This window comes from Saccopteryx bilineata, chromosome 2 (genome assembly GCF_036850765.1).
Source record: "Saccopteryx bilineata isolate mSacBil1 chromosome 2, mSacBil1_pri_phased_curated, whole genome shotgun sequence".
In the NCBI taxonomy this organism is placed as follows: domain Eukaryota; kingdom Metazoa; phylum Chordata; class Mammalia; order Chiroptera; family Emballonuridae; genus Saccopteryx; species Saccopteryx bilineata.
In genome coordinates, this window is record NC_089491.1 from 269,927,730 (window position 1) to 269,951,215 (window position 23,486).

The 23,486-nt window shown below is 38.7% G+C and overlaps 1 protein-coding gene across 6 annotated transcripts in view; it reads left to right on the plus strand.

Annotated features, from left to right (window-relative positions):
* ATXN2 (ataxin 2) overlaps positions 1-23,486 on the plus strand; it is a 125,682-nt gene that overhangs the window by 96,920 nt on the left and 5,276 nt on the right. For 3 of the 6 annotated variants that reach the window (XM_066260558.1, XM_066260553.1, XM_066260557.1), the window contains 7 exons: positions 3,410-3,711; positions 5,081-5,144; positions 6,048-6,200; positions 6,577-6,643; positions 13,673-13,857; positions 14,167-14,299; positions 18,194-18,247. In XM_066260558.1, the coding sequence (XP_066116655.1) occupies positions 3,410-3,711; positions 5,081-5,144; positions 6,048-6,200; positions 6,577-6,643; positions 13,673-13,857; positions 14,167-14,299; positions 18,194-18,247 (958 nt within the window). The remainder of the gene's footprint in view (positions 1-3,409; positions 3,712-5,080; positions 5,145-6,047; positions 6,201-6,576; positions 6,644-13,672; positions 13,858-14,166; positions 14,300-18,193; positions 18,248-23,486) is intronic. The other 3 variants (XM_066260554.1, XM_066260555.1, XM_066260556.1) reach the window with 3 other exon arrangements.

A 23,486-nucleotide genomic window follows, 5' to 3' on the forward strand; every position in this document is an offset into this window, starting at 1 on the left:
AATCTGGAATGCTGAGGTCACCAGTTCGAAACCCAGGCTTGCTTGGTCAAGCCACATAGGACAAGCAGTCAGTGAACAACTAAAGTGAAACAACTATGAGTTGCTACTTTTCACTCACCCCCTCTGTGAAAATAAATAAATAAATAAATAAATAAATAAATAAATAAATAAATAAAATGTTATTTTAAAAAAAACAACAATATAGCAACTGCTGACCAGGATGTGTGAGAAGGGATCCCTGTGCACTGCTTCATGGGAATGTAAATTGGTGCAGCCATTATGGAAAACAGTATGGAGGGTCCTTGAAAGTTAAGAATAGAACTGCTATATGATCCAACAATTCTACTTTTAGGTATTTATCCAAAGGAAAGAAAAATGCTAACTTGAAGAGCTGTTTACACTCCATGTTTATTGCTGTATTGTTTATAATAGCCAAGACATGGAAGCAACATAGGAGTCCATTTTTGGATGAATGGATAAAGAAAATATGTGTTTGTGTATATATATTTAGCCATAAAAAGGAGGAAGTCCTGCCGTTTGTGACAACATGGATGGACCTTGAGGGCATTGTGATAAGTAAAATAAGACAGAGAAGGAAAAATACCATCTGATCTCACTTATATGTAGGATCTTTAAAAAACAAAACAAAAAGCATATATATATACAGATTGGTGGTTGCTAAGGGCAGGGGTTGGTGAAATTGGAGAAAGTGGTATAAAGGTACAAACTTATAGTTATAAAATAAGTCATGAGGATGCACTGTACAGTATGATGACCATAGACAATACTACTGTTGTATATTTGAAAGTTGCTAAGAGAATAGATCTTAAAGGTTCTCATCACAAAAAAAATTATAACTGGTGATGGCTATTAACTAGATATATTGTCAACATTTCATAATACACTGGATCATTATGGTATATCACTGAAACTAGTAGAATGCTGTATATGTCAATTATATCTCAGTTTTTAAAAAGTGATCCTATTGGGGGGCAGAATCTCGGTTTTTCCTTATTTAGTGTACTGCAGATAGGAAATATGTCAGAATACTCAAAAGCATGAATTTTGCCTTAGTTTTTCCATTTGTAAGATGACGATAATAGTATCTATGTCAAATAAGGCTGTTGTTTGTAACTACTGAATGAGTTTGTAGATAGTTTAGAACAGTGTCCAGCTCATAGTGAGTGCTATAGATATGTTTACCTTTTATGAATAATGACAACAAAAGTCTCATTTTGCCTTACTCAGAGACCCTAGTGATAAACACTGGAGGAGTCTTCTATACTACACAATTGGTCTGTGTAGCTGGTATTTAAGATTTTTATGAACAAATGCTGGCTTAAAAATTACCGTATTTTCCACTCCATTAGACGCACCTGACACTAAGATGCACCTAGGGTTTTAAGAAGGAAAATAAGAAAAAAATTGTGAACCAAATGCTGTGTTAAAATATTTAGTAAAATATACCACAATAATATTTCAGCAATGTAAACTCAACAGCAGTATTAACAACCATTAGCACTGTTATTAACAAATGAGAAGAGACTTGAATGTTCAAATACTCTTCAAGTTGTCCAGGAACCTGCAGCAGCTAAAAAAAATGAACATTCACTCCATAAGATGCACGGGCATTTTCCCCTCCACTTTGGGGGGAAAAAGTGCATCTTATGGAGCGAAAAATACGGTAACTGCCTAGCCTGACCAGACAGTGGCACAGTGGATAGAGCATTGGACTGGAATGCACAGGTCCCAGGTTCAAAACCCCAAGGTCGCCAGCCTGATTTGCAGGCTCGTCCAGCTTGAGTGCGGGATCATAGACATGACCCCATAGTCGCTGACTTGAGCCCAAAGGTTGCTATCTTGAAGCCCTTGGTACCTGGCTTGAGCAGGGTGACACTCGCTCTGCTGTAGCTCCCCTCTGCCAGTCAAGGCACATATGAGAAAGCAATCAATGAATAACTAAGGTGCTGCAACGAAGAATTGATGCTTATCTCTCTCCCTTCCTGTTCCTATCTGTCCCTCTCTCCGTCTCTCTGTCATATATATATACACACAAATTATTATTTTTTTAATTAAATGCCTATATTGTCACCTAAGTTGTTGCTGGGTCCAAATAAATGTCCTAATACCTTTTGCCCTCAGCTACATTTGTGATGTGAAGCCTGAGATGACCCTGAGATACGTAATGCTGCTTGCCAGAATGCCAGGGCCTCACAGTGAGACTTTGACATCACTTTGCAGCCACTTCTTCCCAGAGCTGTTCTCATTTCTACCTTGACGACTTCTACTTGCTGCCCTTTCCTTCTCTTTCCTTGCCATTTCCTCCTCTTTCCTTGCCATTTCCTTCAGCTCTTCCTGTTTTCTTCTGGAGTATGGCATCTTAAATTGTCATCAGGCAGGATGTAACACTGATTCTGTTGTGCAAACTTAAAACCCTATCACTTATTTTACTTCTTTATTACTTCTGTTTTTCTTGCTGCTTGGTACTTGTTTTGTGGTTTCCTTCTTTACTTATGGGTTAGAAGGTCTTTTAAGGTCAAGTACAGACCAACATGTCTAGTTAAGTCTCGCTCTGAGTCCACTTACTTCTGACTTTCCAAGTCACCGCTTCCCAGAGCCAGGCCCTAGTCTTTGTCCAGCCTCCATAATGGTGTCTGTACATTCTCACTTGCTTCCCTCCTGTTCATTTTCCACAAGCTGCTATACTCATCTTTATGAAGTATAAATTCTGCTTAATATTGCAACCTGCTTAAAATTTTTTAGTGACTTCCCATTACCCTGTAAATTAAAAACTAGAGTCCTTAACATAGCTTTCAAGTTCTTTTATCTTCTCATTCCTCTTAGGTGAGTTTGTCATTTCTTGACCCACTTGTACAAATATGCCTGCCCTTGCTCCAGCCACAAGTGCTCTTCTGTTTCACAGGAGGCCATCTTCTCCCATTCCCATGAATTTTTAAGTATACCGTTCTTTTGTGGAGACCATTCTCTTTGCAAACTTCCCTCCTCCCCCAACGTCTTTCACACTTTGGACTAGCTGACACTTCCATTGAGGAGTCTTCTCTTTCTACGTGCATTACCGTCTTTCATTAGGTATCTACTTTCATCCAGGTGGTAACTTCTGGGGGGATAGGTCCTATTTAATATGTTTCAGATCCAGCAGGCACCATTTATGACACACGGTAGGTAATCAGTAAATACATATTTCAATTTTAAGGTTAGGACATTTGAGTGCATAGATGACTATGGTTGTGTTATATAGATATTCTATTATTGCCTTAGAATAAAGACATTAATTACTCTTAAAGTATGAAAAAGCCTTATTTAGTATATGTTATGATTATAAGTATTTGTGCTCATAGATTACTAGAGTTACTTAAGATATTTAAGTATAATTGTTTCCTTTATTTAGTTACAGCCAAGTTCTACTTCTGAATCCGTGGATCAACTGCTAAACAAAAATAGAGAGGGAGAAAAATCAAGAGATTTGGTCAAAGACAAAATTGACCCAAATGCTAAGGATTCTTTCATTGAAAATAGCAGCAGCAACTGCACCAGTGGCAGCAGTAAGCCGAGCAGCCCCAGTGTCTCCCCCTCAGTCCTCAGTAACGCAGAGCACAAGAGGGGACCTGAAGTCACCTCCCAGGGGGTTCAGACCTCCAGTCCGGGATGTAAACAAGAGAAGGATGACAAAGAGAAGAAAGACGCAGCTGAGTGAGTAAACCTGGCATTTTGCATGTCCTGTTACTTACTGAAGTTTTTCTTGAGGGGTCCAGGGCCTTCCAGCTCAAGAATTTATCTGGACTTAGACTGTTTTATAAGTAGCTCTCAGATTACAAACAACTTGTCTAAACAAATGATATCTTAAGTTAGGTCATTGTACCTGGACTCTTCTTTCGTCCCCCATTTTTGCACCTGATGGCAAAAGAAAGAAAACCTAGGCATAAATTAAGAAAGGCTTTTTCTGTAAATGTACAGGAAGTTGAAAGCTTACTGGCTTTGAGGACCTTTATCCCTGGGATGCCAGTCAGTAGCCAGCTCCTGGCTGTGCTGCTAGGAGTTACACCTGTCACTGCCAGCAGGAGGGGGTGCTGGTCCTGACTCAGGAGTCAGCGTTTTGTGTCAGAAGCAATATTGTAGTTGATGGTTACATTTTTTTTACATTATTTTGCACAATAGATATATTATCAATTAAATGGATTTTTATGGACTAGCCTCAGAACCTAACTTAAGCACCATTGATTTATTTGTTCTGGGTTCCGTACAACCCAGTTCCAGCTGAACTTTTGAAATACAGCTGGTTGATAAGTTAGGGGTGCATATTTTTTTATTTGAGGCAAAGTATTTTTTTAATTAGTTATACTTTTTCCCAAAGTATATCATTTAGAAATACTTTGTCACACTAAAAAATAGTGCATGCCCCTGACCAGGCAGTGGCGCAGTGAATAGAGCGTTGGACTGGGATGTGGAGGACCCAGGTTCGAGACCCTGAGGTCGCCAGCTTGAGCCCAAGGTCGCTGGCTCGAGCAAGGGGTCACTTGGTCTGGCACATAGAAGAAACCAATCAATGAACAACTAAGTAACTGCAACGAAGAATTGATGTTTCTCATCTCTCTCCCTTCCTGTCTGTCCCTATCTGTCCCTCTCTCTGACTCTCTCTGTCTCTCCCACAAGAAAAATATAATGCATGCTAGGAAATTAGTTTTATATAAAGAATTACATTTCAGGATATATTATAAGAGGCTACTACTGTCTTTTCAGTTAAAGTATTTGTTGATTGCCTTTGACAGAATCATTATACATTATATATATATATATATATATATATATATATATATATATATATATATATATATATATATATATATATAGAGTCCTTTTTGAGCCAGTCTTTATCATATTAAGGAGTGGTAACGTGTGTGTGTGTGTGTGTGTGTATGTTGATGAAGTAGATTAATAATCTGGTGAATTGTTTAAATGTAATACATGTGCAATTTTTTTAAAACTGTCAGATATAGAAGACTTTAGAGACACATCAGTCCATGCAGGTTTCACGGCCCTGTATATTTTTGTTCTGGTTTAGGCAAGTAAGGAAATCAACACTGAATCCCAATGCAAAGGAGTTCAACCCTCGTTCTTTTTCTCAGGTAAATTTATTTCCTCTTTGAAGTAATCTAGCCTCTAAAAAAATTAATTTTTTATTATTAGTAATATTTCTTAATAGTTGACATCTACATTCACTTATAATATGCTAAAACAACCCTAGAGCTCCCTTTTCTTATGGTCATTAAATAAATACTTTGAGCCATAGGAACGATCCTTGTTTTGTCATTAATTAGATGCTGTCTGGCATAAATCTCCCTCTTTTGACTCTAAATTTGAAGATGGTTGGCTAGGTAGACTTTCAGGTTCACAGAGATATTATTATCATTCTACTTAATTTATAAGAAAATAGATTTATTTAAAAAAATTTAAAAAACATTTTCTAGGCCCTGGCCTGTTTGCTTAGTGGATAGAGCATCAGCCTGGCATATGGATGTCCCAGGTTCGATTCCCAATCAGGGCACACAGGAGAAGCAACCATCTGCTTCTCTCTCTCCCCCTCTTCCCCTTCTCTTCCTATTCCCCTCCTGCAGTCAGTGGCTCAATGGGTTTGAATGTTAGCCCTGTATGCTGAGGATAGCTTGGTTGGTCCATCAGCCTCAGGCACTAAAAATAGCTCAGTTGATTGGAGCATTGGCCCCAGACAGGGGTTGCTGGGTAGATCCCAGTTGGGGTGCACCAGGGAGTCTGTTTCTCTATCTCTCTTCTTCTCACTTAAAAAAACAACAACAACAAAAAAACATTTTCTACAGTTTCATTTTGCAAAAATTTTCAACTTTTTAGCAATGTATTTTCTTTTATTTGAAACGTTTATTTTCTATAAGTTTTTCCTTTAAAAGGGACTAATTAAAAATGAGTGTAAAACTTACAAAGATGGGAGAAATAGTCTTTAAGTTGCAATAATAGTTAGTTTTTCCCCTTAAGATATTTGATTTTTGTTTCTATAGCCAAAGCCTTCTACCACGCCAACTTCACCTCGTCCTCAAGCACAACCTAGCCCATCTATGGTGGGTCATCAGCAGCCAACTCCAGTTTATACTCAACCTGTTTGTTTTGCACCAAATATGATGTATCCAGTCCCAGTGAGCCCAGGCGTGCAAGTAAGTCATAAAATTTAAAGTTCATTTGCTCTCCTTGGTTATTTTGATTTGCTACCAAGTACTCTGTAGGTGTGTGGTGGCTGGAGGTTGTGGTGGTGGAATAGAAGTATTTGAACAGGGGATGCATACAGTGGTGTGCTGTGTGGTTAGTATAAGGACCTAAATCAGAGAACGTTTTCTAGTGAGAAAGATGGTTTAGATTTACTATGTTTGGGTGTTTGTCCTTCTAGTTGTGGGTGTAATTTTATTTTTTTAATGACTCATAGAGAATCAGGGAACCTCAGAGCTAGCTCTGTAGCACTATACAACTGAGAGAGTGGTAAAATATGTTCTTATTATCTTGAAAGCCTAATCATCATTTTTTTAATCCCTCAAGCCTTTATACCCAATACCTATGACGCCCATGCCAGTGAATCAAGCCAAGACATATAGAGCAGGTAAAGGTGAGAATAATCCTGCCTGTGTTTGCTTGTAGTCTGCATGCTGCATGAATTAACTCAACTTATAATGAAGAAATACTTGTAGTTCATCATTGACTTTTGATGACCAACATTATAGCAGATATTCAGATGCATTTTTAATGAATAAAACAGGAGAAATACTCACCAGTGGTGATTGTTCTTCAAAAAGAATAACTGACCTTTGAAGTTTTCAATGTTAAATTTGAAGAGGGTTTGCTAAATTAATTTAACAAGGTTCCTGACATTTTAATTTTATATTAACATATATAATTTTTCCCCAAATCCACAATTTCTATTAAAGCAGAGGGTGGCTCATTTCAGAAACCATCAGAATGCTACTACATAGATGTTTCCTCATCTTTTTTCCCCTCAAAGTTAGAAATGGGGAGGAAGTCAGACTCCTACATGAACCCAACCAGGATCCACCTGGCATACCCACCAGGGGGCAATGCTCTGCCCATCTGGGGCATTGCTCCATTGTGGCCGGAACCATTCTAGCTCCTGAGGTGGAGGCCATGAAGCCATCCTCAGCGCCTGGGCCAACTTTGCTCCAATGGAGCCTTGGCTGCAGGAGGGGAAGAGAGAGAGAGGAAGGAGAGGGGGAGGGTTGGAGAAGCAGATGGGCCCTTCTTCTGTGTGCCCTGGCCAGGAATTGAACTTGGGACTTCCACACACCAGGCCGATGCTCTACTGTTGAGCCAACCAGCCAGAGCCAGATGTTTCCTCATCTTTAAAATGAGTATTTCACCTCATAGACAGACAACAGTATGGTGGTTACCAGTGGGAAAGGGGAGTGGCGGGGAGGGGGAAGAGGTTAAAGGGGAAGCACATGGTGATGGAAGGAGACTTGACTTGGTGTGGTGAACCCACAGTACCATATACAGATGATATACTGTAGCATTGTGCCCCTGAAACCTATATAATTTTATTAACCAATGTCACCCTAATAAATTCAATATAAAATTAATGTTTTATAATCTAGTTGTATAATATAGTATGATATACTTGTGTGATTAAAGAACCTTCATAAAAGAAAACATATTTATCTTCTAATGTTGAAAAATGCTAGAGGGCATCCTTTTTTACCATCCAGGTAATTGAGAGCAATTAATAGCTATAATATTACTGAGAAACAATAGTTTAATGCTTTGTATAAAAGAAACATTTCTCAGCCTGACCAGGTGGTGGCGCAGTGGATAGTGTCAGACTGGGACACAGAAGACGCAGGTTTGAAACCCCAAGGTCACTGGCTTGAGTGCGGGATCATCCGGCTTGAGCATGGGCTCACCAGCTTGAGTGCGGGGTCACTGGATTGAGCGTGAGATCACAGACATGACCCCATGGCTGCTGGCTTGAAGCCCAAGGTCTCTGGCTTGAGCCCAAAGGTCGCTGGCTTGAGCAAGGGGTCACTTGCTCTGCTGTGCCCCCCCCCATTAAGGCACATCTGAGGCACATCTGAAGAAGCCATCAACAAACAAGGCGCTGCAACGAAGAATTGATGCTTTTTATCTCTCTCCCTTCCTGGCTGTCTGTCCCTATCTGTTCCTCTCTCTGTCACACACACACACACACAAATCTCAATGCTCAGTACTTACCTTATGACATAAAAATTTCACATCTGAGCTTTCCTCAGTATTTGAAGTAATGGTAATTTTCTGGATGTTAATAATTCAAACTTGTAATGTTTTTTGTTTTTACACATATGATACCTTTGTGCCTCAAAACACAGGATTCTTTTGATGTTCTCTAGTTACAGGATTAATTTTATGCTAAGAGCCAGAAAAATTTAGGAAAAACGAAGTTTTTTTGTTGTTGGTACTTTGTTTTGTTTATTTGAGTCATTTTGAATGAGGTTATTATTATGATGTTCATATATTGCCACCTGGTGTTGCTGATTTAATGACTACTTGAAGCAATGAACTAGGAATGTTTCTAGGTTAAAAATAGAAAGGATTATTGGAGTGAAAGCAGGTGTACTTTAACTCAGGAGGCACTGTCATTTTAATAGAGGAGAAATGATATATTTTGAGGGTACTGCAGCTAATTTGATAGCAGTATTTCTAATTAGATAGGATAGGGTTACTGCAAAGAGCATCAGCTAGAAACTTGCTATGCTAAGAAAATAGGAAACTACTAGTAGCCTACTGTTGACTGGAAGCTTTACCCATAACATAGTTGATTAACACATACTTTGTATGTTATATGTATTATAATACTGTGTTATTACAATAAAATAAGATAGAGAAAAGAAGTAAAATGTTATTAATAAAACCATAAGGAAGGGAAAATACATTCACAATATTTATTGAAAAAAAATCATATTTAACTAGATTTGTGCCAGTCAAACCTGTGTTGTTCCAGGGTCAACTGTATAATTGTTCTGTTTTATTATGTTATTGTTGTCAATATCTTACTATGCCTAGTTTATAAATTAAACTGTATCATAGGTATGTATATGTATAGGAAAAAACAGTTGATAGAGGATTTGGTACCGTCCTCAGCTTCAGGCATCCACTAGGGGTCTTGGAATATATCCCCTGTGGATGGGGGGGGGGTACTCGTGTGTTCGGTGTGTATATTTAAAAGTTTTATTCTTTCTTTTTAAAATCAGAGTTAATATACCATATTCACATCTAAAAATATCAGCAGTTATTTCTTGTTCATCAGATATCCAGAATACAATTTCCCTTACTGTCTTACATATTTTTTTTAATAATTGGCTTGTTGAGCCATAATCCAAAGTTCATGCTTTTCATTTGCTTAATTGTAGCTCTTGTAATAAATCTCTCTCTTTTTTTTTTTTTTTTTTTTTTACAGAGACAGAGAGTCAGAGAGGGATAGATAGGGACAGACAGACAGGAACGGAGAGAGATGAGAAGCATTAATCATTAGTTTTTCATTGCAACACCTTAGTTGTTCATTGATTGCTTTCTCATATGTGCCTTGACCGTGGGCCTTCAGCAGACCGAGTAACCCCTTGCTCAAGCCAGCAACTTTGGGACCAAGCTGGTGAGCTTTGGTCAAACCAGATGAGCCCGCGCTCAAGCTGGCGACCTTGGGGTCTCGAACCTGGGTCCTCTGCATCCCAGTCCGACGCTCTATCCACTGCGCCACTGCCTGATCAGGCAATAAGTCTCTCTTAATTTCTAGTTTCCCCTTAGTGTTTTTCCTTTACATCTTAAATCCAGCTTATTTTGTTCATATTCTTTTCCACCATTTGAATTTTGTAGATTGAATCCCTGTAGTGGTGTTTAAAATGGTCTTCTGTCCCCAGTAATCGCTACAAAATGATGCTACCTACGTATGAGAGGCTTGATAAGATTAGGTTGGTTTTTTTAAAACTTAATCTGGACTGTTTCATAGATAATATGTATATTTTTGTTAGGAGTCATGTAATGTCTTGTCATCTCTTTTTTTGTGATGGTAGGAGTAACTTGGCCAGACATTTCCCATTAGCTCTTCTGTATTAGTTTCTTTTCTTTTTCTTATTCTTTTTCTTTTAAGGGAGAGGAAGAGAGACAGAGACAGACAGGAAAGGTGAGAGATGAGAAGCATCAACTCATAGTTGCACCACCTTAGTCGTTCATTGATTGTCTCTCATATGTTCCTTGACTGGGGGGCTCAAGCCTAGCCAGTAACCCCTTGCTCAAGCCAGTGACCTTGGGCTTCAAGCCAGTAATTATGGGATCACTTCAGTGATTCTCACACTCAAGCTGGTGCCCAGTGCTCAAGCCAGTGACCTCAGGATTTTGAACCTGGGACCTCAATAGCCCAGGTCAACACTCTGTCCACGCGCCACCACCAGTCAGGCTCTGATGTTATTTTTAGCAGCCATTGATGATCATTGTCTAGACCTAGTGCAACTCTTTCTTTTTCTTTTTAATTTTAAGATTTTATTTATTGATTTTAGAGAGAGGAGGAGAGAGAAGAAGGTTTAGGGGTGGAGACAGGAAGCATCACCTTGCTTCCCTTACGTGCCTCGCTCGGGCAAGCCCGGAGTCTTTAACCGGCGACCTCAGCATTCCAATTCGACACTTTTCCACTGTACCACCACTAAAGCAATTATTTCATTAAGAGTTGCAACATGATGACAGCCTCTGTCATCCTTGTTCAATTACTAGCTGGAATATTTCTGTAAAGAAAAATTATATCTTAAAAAAATCTATATCTTGTCTAACTCTATTGTTACCATACAGTCTGGTTTGTGCAGGAAAGGCACTCTCACGCCCACCGTTTCAAGGCAGTTCTCAGAACGGCGAGTGTTAGCTCTCACTGTCCTGTAAAGGTTGACCATTGACAGGTTTTTTGTTCTGTCATTATGCTCTCATGGATTTTAACATTTAGTGTGACAGCTGGCATTTTTATTAGAATCACATCAAATTTTTATATTGAGTCTTCCTATCCAAGAACAAATTTCGCTTTTCCTCTTATATAAGTCTGTGTCTTTATCTTCAGTAATATTTTCAAGTTTCTCTGAAAGGTTTTGTGTGTTTCTTCAGTTTGTGCCTTAGGTATTTTCCTTTTTTTTTTTTTTTCCTGAAGCTGGAAACGGGGAGAGACTGTCAGACAGACTTCCGCATGCGCCTGACCAGGATCCACCCGGCACGCCCACCAGGGGGCAACGCTCTGCCCACCAGGGGGCGATGCTCTGCCCCTCCAGGGCATCGCTCTGTTGCGACCAGAGCCACTCCAGCGCCTGGGGCAGAGGCCAAGGAGCCATCCCCAGCTCCCGGGCCATCTTTGCTCCAATGGAGCCTTGGCTGCGGGAGGGGAAGAGAGAGAGAGGAAGGAGAGGGGGAGGGGTGGAGAAGCAGTTGGGCGCTTCTCCTGTGTGCCCTGGCCAGGAATCGAACCTGGGACTTCTGCACACCAGGCTGACGCTCTACCACTGAGCCAACCGGCCAGGGCCAGGTATTTTCTTTTTTTATTGTTACTGTAAACTGGAGTCATCTTTTCCATTGTGTCTTCTAAGTTATTACTTTTGAAGTTCATGAAGTACTATAGATAAAGGCTATTGCTGTCTTTATGTTAATTTTGTATTCTCCTGGTGTGCTATGTTTAATAACAGGCAAAGTCAGTCGCCTGATCAGATGATAGATGGCACAGTGGATAGAGCATTGGCCTGGGACACTGAGGACCCAGGTTCGCAACCACAAGGTCGCCAGCTTGAGTGCCGGCTCACCAGCTTGAGCATGGGATCATAGACATGACCCCATGGTCTCTGGCTTGAGCCCAAAGGTCGCTGGTTCAGCTGTAGCCCCCCAGTCAAGGCACATATGAGAAAGCAAAGGTGCTGCAACAAAGAATTGATGTTTCTCATCTCTCTCCTGTTTGTGCCTGTCCCTCTCTCTGATTCTCTCTCTGTCTCTGGCTTTCTCACTTCAAAAAAAGTAAGCTTGACTACCTTTTTCAATTTGTTTTAATATGCAAGGCTCATAATATGTATCAGACAAAATAGTGATAATGACTAGGTTAAACTCAGTGAACTTAATTAGACAAATTTTCATTTGAGAAAAATGATACTCTAATTTGGAGTGGCTTCCTTTACTAAAAAGAGATTTTTTTTGCTATAGGAAATCTCAAGGTTAAATTCAGAAAAATAATACTGTATTCTTCTGCTTTCAGGTTTGCTTTTCTAAATAGATAAAACAGTATATAACTGGGCCTCATAAATCTCAGCAGCAGTTATTACATTTTTAGCAAAATATTCAAGTTTGTAAAATAAAAACCAAATTCTGTCTCTAAACCAGCAGATACTTATATAAGTAGTTCTGATAATTTTATGAACGTACTAAGTCACACCTTTTTGTGTGTGCCTCATACTTGTTGAAAGCAAGTAGTTCATGACTCTTTCCCTTGAGTGACTTATTTAAAACTTCACATTATAAACCCGTTGCAGAAAACCATGCTATAATAGACACGTGAGGAAAAGGCAAAAGGGGCTTGCAGCCAGCTCTTTCAGGGTACTGGGAAAGACATTATAGAGAAAACGACATTTGAGCTTTAATGGGGAGGACCATAGGCAGATATCTGTGTGGAATAACAAAAGACATAAAGTAATTTTTTTAAAAGAGCTATTTGGAAACCTACCACATGATAGTGTGCAATTCTGTGTTTGAGAAAGCAAGAGGTTGTTGAAGAATTTAGTGGTTAGTAGGAAACTTAAGAAAGATGGAAGGCCCTGGCTGGTTGGCTCAGCGGTAGAGTGTCGGCCTGGCGTGCAGGAGTCCCAGGTTCGATTCCTGGCCAGGGCACACAGAAGAAGCCCCCATCTGCTTCTCCACTCCTCCCCCTCCTTTTTCTCTGTCTCTCCCTTCCCCTCCCACAGCCAAGGCTCCATTGGAGCAAAGTTGGCCAGGGCACTGAGGACCGCTCCATGGCCTCCACCTCAGGTGCTAGAATGGCTCTGGCCACAGTGGAGCAACACCCCAGAGGGGCCGAGCATTGCCCCCTGGTGGGCATGACATGTGGATCCCAGTGGGGTGCATGCGGGAGTCTGTCTGTCTGTCTGCGGTCCCCCCCTCTCACTTCAGAAACACACACACACACACTCACACACACACAAAGAAAGATGGAGTTAAGATTAGTGTTGGATCTATTTTGGCTTTTTTGTTGTACATTTTTCTTTGAATAAATCCAGTGCTCTTCTCTAGCACGCAGCATAAATTGGTGTTATAAAACAGGGATTATCTGAGAAGTAGTATGAAGAAAAGGTTTCATAGTCTGATCAAGTCTAGGGCTTCATCGTAGAGGGTTTCTCTAAGGAAGCTGCTCTCAAGCTGACACCTGAAAAGCCAGTCAGTATCATTGTATCATTGGAGCTGGGAGTTGGGGATCGGTGTTTGCAGCTGAGGAACAGCATGTGTGGTGGGAAAACAACAGAGGAGCTGAAGTGAGGGTGGGGGTGGTGCAAGCAGGAGGGGCAGGTCCTGCAGAGCCTTGTGGACCATGTTCACATGTTTTGTGCCACAGAGATGCTGTTTTCTTATACTGAGTCACCTTTTTCTGCAGTACCAAATATGCCCCAACAGCGGCAAGACCAGCAGCATCAGAGCGCCATGATGCACCCGGCCTCAGCAGCAGGCCCGCCGATTGTGGCCACCCCACCAGCTTATTCCACACAGTACGTTGCCTATAGTCCTCAGCAGTTTCCAAATCAGCCTCTTGTCCAGCACGTGCCACATTATCAGTCTCAGGTAAGACCCACAGGACCAAACTCTCCACTTCTGTTCCATTTAAATAACTTTTAGTATAGTAAAGGGATTTTCCTTATACCTCTGCTTTTTGTTATGCTGTGGCTGAGAGCTAAGGATTAGAGGGGGACTTCAATTACATATCAGAAGATTGTTGATCATTTAAAGTATTTCAAAAGAAATAGCTAAGAAAAATTTTAAATTTTTCAGTTTTGTTTGGAACTCTGAACACTGTATAGTTAAGACATTTTACTAAAATCTGCTTGAGTTTGATATTTGAGTGTGTTTTTGTCGTTTCCCCTTTGCACACAGCACCCTCACGTCTACAGCCCTGTCATACAGGGCAACGCCCGGATGATGGCGCCAGCGGCCCACGCCCAGCCTGGCCTAGTATCCTCTTCAGCAGCCCAGTACGGGGCCCACGAGCAGACGCATGCGATGTATGGTAGGAAGCACTTTGTCTTTCTCAGTGTGTGACTGTTCTTCATTTGTTTTAAAGCTCTAAAAAGATACTGTTTAAGAATAACTTGGCCTTTAATGACATGGAGGGGAAAGGATCTAAAGAAAAGATGGACCCATTTCTCTCTCTTACCTGCTTTAAGTCTTGGCTAATTATTTCTACTTTTGTTCCTGAAATTCCTCTGTTCAAATGTCTCTCCTTTAAATGTAGTAATGGTGTGTGTAACAGAGCATCTGCTGTGGAGAACAGGGTCTTTCTCCTCTTCCTCGTCAGTGTTATGTGGTGTCTACCCTGCATGGGGCATGCAGGAAAGTGTACCGTAATGATAGCCCTCCCCGGCATATGTCACCTCTGGCTCTGAAGGCACTGGCGTTACATATTTTTATGGTCATTTGTTGTAATACTATTGTGTCTCTGCATCATGCTGTATTTTAAGTGGTCAAAATTCTGTAATAATAAGATCTGCTGTAGACATTTACACTTTAAATCAATATAAACTGGTAAAATGAAAATGAGAGAACTATTAAAGTTAAATATATATATAAGAATAATTAATAATAAGCAAGTATTACATTCTGAACTTTGTACAGATCAGTTTAGCAGCTGACTAAAGTTCTAAAGTGATATGATTTTCAAATGTTGAGAATTTAAAACAAGGTTTCTATTTATAGCTGTGTAATACTGTATAGAATTAATGGGTTTAAAATGCACATTTAGGACCAATTTTATTAAGATGTAAGTTTTGTTTTGAACTTTTCTGAGAACTAGTGTGCTATCGTTCAGGTTTTGGAGTTTTAGTTTTTTTGGAGTAGCAGGAGAGAGATTTAAGTGTCTTCATATAGTTGAAAAGAATGTCACTATGAGAACGAAAGTACAATTATATGTAACTACATGGACATTTCATTTTTTTAAACCTCTTTAAACTTTTTAAATGACTGAGAATGTAAAGATTTCAAATTTTAAACTTATTTATTTATCTTTATTGAGTGAGAGGTGGGGAGGCAGGGAGGTGGAGAGACAGATTGCCCACATGCACCGGCCAGCTTCCTACAGGGCAATACTCTGCCCATCTGGGGCTGCTTGCTCCATTGCTTAGGCAATTTCAGTACCTAAAGTGAGGCCATGAAGCTATCCTCAGTACCTGGGGCCAGCTTGCTCAAACCATTCAAGCCATGGTTGTGGGAGGTGAATGAGGTGTGGTAGAAAGGGGAAGAGGGGGTTGGAGAAGCAGATGCTCACTTCTCCTATGGGCCCTGATTGGAAATTGAACTTGAGACATCCGCAAGCTGGGCTGACGTTCTGCCACAGAGCCAACTGTCCAGGGTCCATTTTTTTTAACTTTATATAACAGTTTGTAACATTTATGGGTTAATAGGAATGGGACTGGGGCAATAGTAATCATCTTTTTTGTCACTCATAGCCCAGCACTTATGCTTTCTTCCAGGAGGCATGTTCCTGTTGTACGGGGTTCACCAATTTTACATGGCCAAAGGCATTATTTTTATAAAATGCTTATGCCTGATTTTAATTTTCTACATTATTTCTTAAAACTTTCTGTTGTAGTTTATGCCCTTTAATAAAAATGATGTAATTGTTATATTGCTTTTAAGAAGCCCATGCATAATTTAATTGAAAAATATACGACAGACTGATTTGACTGATAATTTTGGTTATGATCTTCTGTCATTGGCTTATCTTTAGTTTTCTTAACCAGGACTAAGTATGTATGAAAAGGCATCTTTGATTCTTCACACTGGCTCTTAAGCAATTTGTATACATTTCAACAATTTTCCAGTTGGCTAAAGGTTTTGGTATAATGTTCATTATGATTGTTTTATATTTCTGGTGAGTACATCATGATTTAACAAGTGGAAAATTTTATTTTCTTCCCTTTTCTGGCATACTCATCTTGGAATAAGATCTGAAACTTTAGAGCTAAATTTTCCATTGCTTTTAGAGAATAGCTATTTGTGCACCCATGATTTTGAGACTTTGTAGTAATACTCTGATGTTGAGCAGGATCTATCTCCTTGATGCCAACATCTGGCTTTGCCTTTTGGATGGTTGTTTATTGGTTTGAAACAGCTTCTTTGGTTTGAAACAGCCTGTACAATAAATACTGTTATTTGAGGTACTAGTATTTTTATAACTATCTTCCCAGAACATTTTCATGTGTAAAGCTCTTGGTCTTAGACCCTGAAGTCCATTTGAGTCAGGTAAATAGTAACTATTGCAAACAAAACAAAACACTAGGCTTAATGATACTGGTCACCAGAGCCAGTTCTGTAAGGCCAGGAAAGGGTTGGCTGGCCAAATCTGACTGCTCTCCTGCAGTTTACACAGGTTGTATTTCATTGATGCCTGTTGGTAAGGGCTGGCTAAGAGCAAGGCTAATGACTTGGTGATTGTTGCTGGTTAATTGAAGTTCTCTTGGAAACTTCATACATTAAAAAGAACACTAGGGAATTATTTTGTTCTTTGTTGTCATAAACCATAATTTCATCTACTAAAGTGAGTTTATTAGTTCTTCAGTAACTTATTTCAATTATTTTAGATTTTCTAAATCCTAATTATCCCAAATATAGCCAAAATTTAAGTACATTATTTTAAATTAAGACAAAACTGTTGCATAGAAATGCTGATTGTATAGTCATCACCCTTGAACAATTTATATTTGGTATTCCCAAAGGAACCAAATATTTTAAGTATGAATTATCTTTATTTTTAAGTTACATCCTATCTAGATGTAAACAATGAATATGCACACATGTTGGTGACAATTATGTCATCTTTTTGCCATTCATTAATTGGTATGATCATGGCAAAGGCTTTGAGAATAGAAAGGACCACTAATGATGGCAACATGAGAGACTGGTTATTGTTTTTGAATTTTGGGCATATTTAATATAAATATGCTAACAGATTACTGAACAGTTAAATTATTAGGAGCTATATATACAAGTCTATGTATGTAATTGTTGACCTTGTTCTCTTTCTAGCTATTTTAGAAAGGACTTTGATCACAAACTTAATCTCTTTGATCTTCATCTAACTTTCCTTGTTGCCTTTTCCCCCTCCTTCCCAAGAAGTTACTTTTTGTTTCCTTAACATCTAGTTTTCTAATTCATCTGCATTGTTTTGTGGCAGTGGTGTTTCCCTTTTAGAAATAGTAATACTGAAACTTGCTCTGCATAAAGCCGTCAGGAAGGGTTAGAGCCAGAATTCTTTTTGGTTTGTTTTTGGTAGTTTAATGCAGGTATATTAGAAAATACAGTAGGCAAAAAGGTTTAAAATGCACCTATTATCCCTCTAACTGACAACACCTACTAAAATTGGGTGCATGCCCTTCCTGCTATGTATTTAAACACATGCATCCCATATGTGGTCATTGTAATAAGAAATTATACTATACCCCCGTTTAATATTACTATTATGATGTTTCTAAATTTTTGGATATAATACCAGATGCCTAATAAACATCTTACAGAATAATGACTTTTTTTTTAATAGTGATTTGCAAATTTGTGCCTTTTGAATTCAACTTGGTAAATATTATTTTATTTTGGTACATTTTGACATCAAGGTTGTTCAATGGAATGCCATGCTGGTCTGTTTATTAGATAATAATTTTATTCTTTTCATTTAAGCAAGTCAGCCTGCAGAGCTTGACACCCCAGTGCAGAAGAAAAGTGTCTTTTCGTTCAGCCCTATCATTTAATTTTGTAGCAATGTTTAAAATGCTTGTCATCTCTTGTAAAATAAGAAGAATGAATTATGCATGAATATAAAAATAAATTACTAAATATGTCAACCTTTCCAGAAAATTAGGAAAATGCAGACCTCAAAAGGCTAATTTACCTTTCTATTTCCCAAATTCAGCATGTCCCAAATTACCATACAGCAAGGAGACAAGCCCTTCTTTCTACTTTGCCAGTGAGTTGGGTTTTTTATACTCATTTTAATTAAACAGTAAAACACTTTTTAAAGATGACATGTTAAGGGAGTGGACTTGTTGAGCAATGTTTTCCTTGTACCAGACAAAATTATTGAAAATATGTGCATCTATAAATCAGGTTTTCAAAAGGAAGCATAACCCAGCTTTAGAAAACTGGGGTTAAAAATATTGAGTTGTTTCAGAAATTAATTTTTGCATACCAAGCAAACATGTGACTGTTTTGGAAATGCCTAATATTTTCCTTGTGTGAGAAACGTTTCTTGAATAGCTTTTTTTTTTAAACCAAGCCACAAACGTGTGTGTGTGTGTGTGTGTGTGTGTGTATTAAAATAAAATCTTTAAAACATTAGTTTTTTTAGTATCCTGCTAAGAAGTTTATTCTCACAAGGATTTTGAATTGAATGGGTTGAAAGACTAGAGGAGAAACATTTCTATCTTTTTAGTCTTTGCATGACTGAAGGTCTGGAATATTTAGGTAGCAGACATCACAGGGAGTCTGAGCTTAAGCAGGAAAGCATGGCCCACCAGATTGTCTTTGGCAACACTGGCCCCTCTCACCACCAGGGGAAAGGGAAATGATCGCTCCTAAAGGGAGAAGGTCTGGACAGAGCTTTCTTCTGGAAATGAACTTGTAAGGTGTGTTTTCTCTATTTGTAGGGCAGTTTTTAAATTAAGCTAGTCATGGACGTTTGGTATTTGAATAGGAATGATTCTAACTTGCAGAAATTCTTTAAAATTTATGCCAGTAATGTGTCACTTTATGTGAAATACTATATTCTAGGGGATATTAAGGATTAAAATTTTATTTTGGAGACTAAATTTTGAATTATTTTAGGATGACTCAGTGTCTGAATCTACTAAGTGCCAGATTTTAGGAAGCATTTAGAAAACATTTTGACTTAAATTCTCATTAATTGTGCCATGACTTGGTATCCAAAAATAAGTGTATAAATATTATTTATGTGGTGCTAAGAAATGTTAACAAATTTAATCCTTTAATAGATGCTCTTTAAAAAGGAGTCTTGCTGTATATATATACTATTAAAGGGAAACTATGTATGTGATGTAGTATGTAAAAGACAGTGTCAGTAATTTTATTATGTACTTAATTTGAGGTCTCAAATATAGTTATCCTCACCATCTTACTGTCTCTGTTAGTTTTAGAGTCATTTCCTGGTAAGTAGCTGAAAGGGCCTTAATCATCACACCTAAGCATTAAATGCCTTAGCAAACTTCCCTTTAAAAGGAGTATCAGCACTTTTTAAAAGAAATAGTGGGGCTGCTATTTGTAATTTACTTCGCTGCTTGGAACTCCCCTCTCCCCTTTCTAAACCATTTTGTCGTGGTTTGGTCTAGTTGCCTTTCAAAGAGTTTTCAACTTTCCTTTGCTTCTTTTTTTCTAAATTTAACATCAAATTTAAAAGTTGGAAGATTTTTGTTTTACTCTGTTTCATTTTTAAAGTTTTACAGTGCTTGTGATCTCTCATGACTTGTGCATCCAAGGTCAAAATGAAAAAACCTACTTAGAAATTAAACACACAGCTTTATGGACTGAATTGGCTTCAGTAAGATCATGGCTTAGGAAACTATTTTTGAAATGTGGTTAGTGTTTGGAGGATTTGAAAAATCATGTATTTAGAGTTTTAAACATTTATAGTAAGGAACACAGCAAGTAGGAAACTTCTGGACCATGTCTGGCCCAGGAGAGCGATACTTCTTTGATTTGCTTGACCTAATTCAGGTTTCATGAAGGCAACCTAAGTTTTATAAGTAGTTTAGCTAATGAATAGCTATTTCAAACTTTTGAAGAAAATGCACTTTATTGTTAGCCTGTCTAAAATCTTCAGCTAAATTAATGAGCATGTGTAATAAAAGCAGTTTAATGCTACACTTAGTAGAGATCAGAATTTAGTGCCCTTTGCTCTCCACTTCTTTGTCCCCGATTGTGTTGTATTTTTTCTTCATTTACTCTATATTGGTCCCTTTCTCTTGTCTCTCTGTTCTTTCCTTTCAACTCCCCCCTACCCCAGCCTCAGCCTTTTAATTTTCCTTCTGTCCCACCTATTTTCTCTCATTCTTCCGGCCTTTCAAGGAACCAAACTGTATTTTTGTGATTGGTATTGAATTCATTAGCCAGCCACTCAGTTTTCATATTTAAGGAGGAAAAGAGATTCTTGGCTAAGGTACTTGCTTTTATACCTTTTAAGCAAGAAAATGAACATAGGAAAATATTTCTAATTAAATTTCCTTAAATTATATTTGCAGTTTATGGATTATATATTACATCTGCTTGATTTTTTCTTGTAATACATTGTACTTTAATGTTGATTAGAGTAGATGGGCTTTTCAAACAAAAGCATATGTGGGTGCACTCAGCTTGAAGTACAGTGCTGTGAATGCAAATGAGATAGATTAGATTACTCTGTTTTGTTTTGTTTTCCTGTATTTTTCTGAAGCCCGAAACGGGAGAGACAATCAGATTCCCACATGCGCCCGACCAGGATCCACCAGCACGCCCACCAGGGGGCGATGCTCTGCCCCTCCAGGGCATCGCTCTGCTGCGACCAGAGCCACTCTAGCGCCTGGGGCAGAGGCCAAGGAGCCATCCCCAGCGCCCGGGCCATCTCTGCTCCAGTGGAGCCTCGGCTGCGGGAGGGGAAGAGAGAGACAGAGAAGAAGGACAGGGGGAGGGGTGGAGAAGCAGATGGGCGCTTCCCCCGTGTGCCCTGGCCGGGAATCAAACCCGGGACTTCTGCACACCAGGCCGACGCTCTACCACTGAGCCAACCGGCCAGGGCCTAGATTATTCTGTTTTATAGCTTTAAATATTGGTAAACTATCACAGAGATGCCCTTTAAAAAAGCATAATAGTAAAAAATAGTAAAAAAAATATTTCATCTTTAATTTTCTTCAAATAATTTCAAGGTTTTAACTTTTTTAATTGATGAATAACAATTATGAGACTTCATGGGCACAGTTAATCGTTGTGTGAGTGAAAATTAATCCAGCATCCAGCTAGGGTTAATTTTTTTTTTTATTACTACTTTTTATTTTCTTAGTACTTTAGTTATAATTAAAAGTGAAATTTAAAACTTTTTAGTACAGAAGTTTCTTGAACAAATAAAGTTTAAAAAAATAGAAATTCTTAAGATTCTATACTCTATGAAATCTCATAAGTAGAATGTGGGACTCAAGAATTGCTTTTCCCCAGATAGGGTTAGTATTGCTGCAAATGCAACATTTAGGAAGCTTGAAAGTAGGGAGTACTTGAATGTTAATGTTTGAAAATATAAGGGAGCACGAATGAGTCGAGACATCACTATCCAATAGAACTTTCTGAGGTGATGGAATTCTGCTGTGTAATCAGCCACTAGGTACATGTGGCTATTTTAGTTATTTAAAAATAAGTATAAGGGGTTTACAAGAACAAATATTCAAAATTTATGTTCAGTCTCTTAGACCAAGTGAGTGCCTAGATAATTTAGAGGGATCTGAAAGTTAATGAGCATGATGGTGAAGAATGGCCTTTTTAGTAGGCCCATAAATTCAAAGAAAGACACTGACTACTTTCAGAGACTCATGAAACTATGAAAGCAGTTAGCACATGATTTTTCCTTGCTCCTAGAAAAGTCACTGACTCTTCTTAAAAACACTCAGAGAAATATAATATTGTATACCAACTATACTTAAATTTTAAAAAAAAATGTTTTAAAAGGAGAAAAACCATCCAGAGAATATGTTGCCACAGTTTTCTTTGTCATATGTTTCAGTGTATGCTAACTCGAGGGAGATTTTCTAATATATAAACAAAAGTACTTTCTTTGTTTAACCTAATCTGGTTATTAACACCCGCTTGGCGTTGGCAGTGGATGCACAGGAGATCCTAGCACTGGCTTTTTGCCTTGCCCTTCCCTCTTTTAAAAAATACATGTGCTGTTGGGGAGTAACCATTTGGGCTGGTGGCCTTTGGCCCTACAATGTCAAGCGTTGCAGAATTGCTTTGTATACCTAACCCTCTAACATTGACATGGGAGTGTCCCAAAGTTACCGTATTTCCCCATGTATAGCACGCCCCATGTATAACACGCACCTTAATTTGGGAGCCCGATATTTGGGGGGGAAATTACATAAAGTTATTGAATTCAAGTTTTATTCATCATAAAATTCATTCAACTCCTCATTCGCACAAAAAAGCAGAAAATATAAGTAAAAAAATCTACAATCACTGTATAAGATGCACCCAGTTTTTAGACCCCAAGTTTTTCAGAAAAAAAGTGCGTCTTATACATGGGGAAAATGGTATTTTTTCTGGTGACCCTCAGCACCCTTGCCTGTTAGACTGCTGCAGTTAGGGTGCCTGATCCCAAAGCAGTGTTCGCTCCTCCCTATCCGCCCTCTTTATGTCTGTTGGGCTTAGCTTCCCAGGGGTTTTAGGAGTAATTTGAGAGAAGGCTGGGAATCACAAGTTGCTAGGACACTGTCCTCAGCTCTTGGCTGCATCATGGTTAGTTTTGTAACAGTGTGCTATTGATAGTCACTGGAAGCAATGAACTCATCTTATTGTGCTTTTTATTCTCAAATTACTCTTTTGGGAAGACTAAAACAAATGCATTTATACCCTTTCCCTAATTTTGTACCAAGGTATCATCTGAGCCGAGATTCACAAAGAATTGGCTTTGGGTTTTTATCTTTATTGAATACGTTTTTACTTAAACTGGCTCATCATGTTTCCTTCGAAGTTACTCTTAACTAGTAAAATTCTTTCAGAAAGCTAAGATGCTTTGAAGAGAGTTCATTCTTCTACATACTTTGGGTAATTCCATCTCTAGGCTTTATAAAGCAAGGTGAGAGATCCTTGTGCAGGTAGGGCCTTGACCTTGCCAAATATCTTGTCCTCAGCCCCATGGGACACTGTGCAGCTCCAGGGCAGTAGCATGGTGAGGTTAGCCAGATGATGGCCTTGAGCTAAAATGTGTGGGTCTGTGTCTGAGGGGGCGGGGGAGACTGTTTGAATTGTTTCTGAAGATGTTACCTTTTCACAAAAACCTAGTGATTGTTTTAAGAGTAAATTTAAATTAATTAGATTTTAATATAATATATACAGCTGTGTTATATGAAAAAATGACTGTTAAGCAACAACTTGACACTTACTTTTTCATGAAAATTGATGGTTTAAATGGAGTCAAATATAGACATTGGTAACAGCAGACGTTGAGC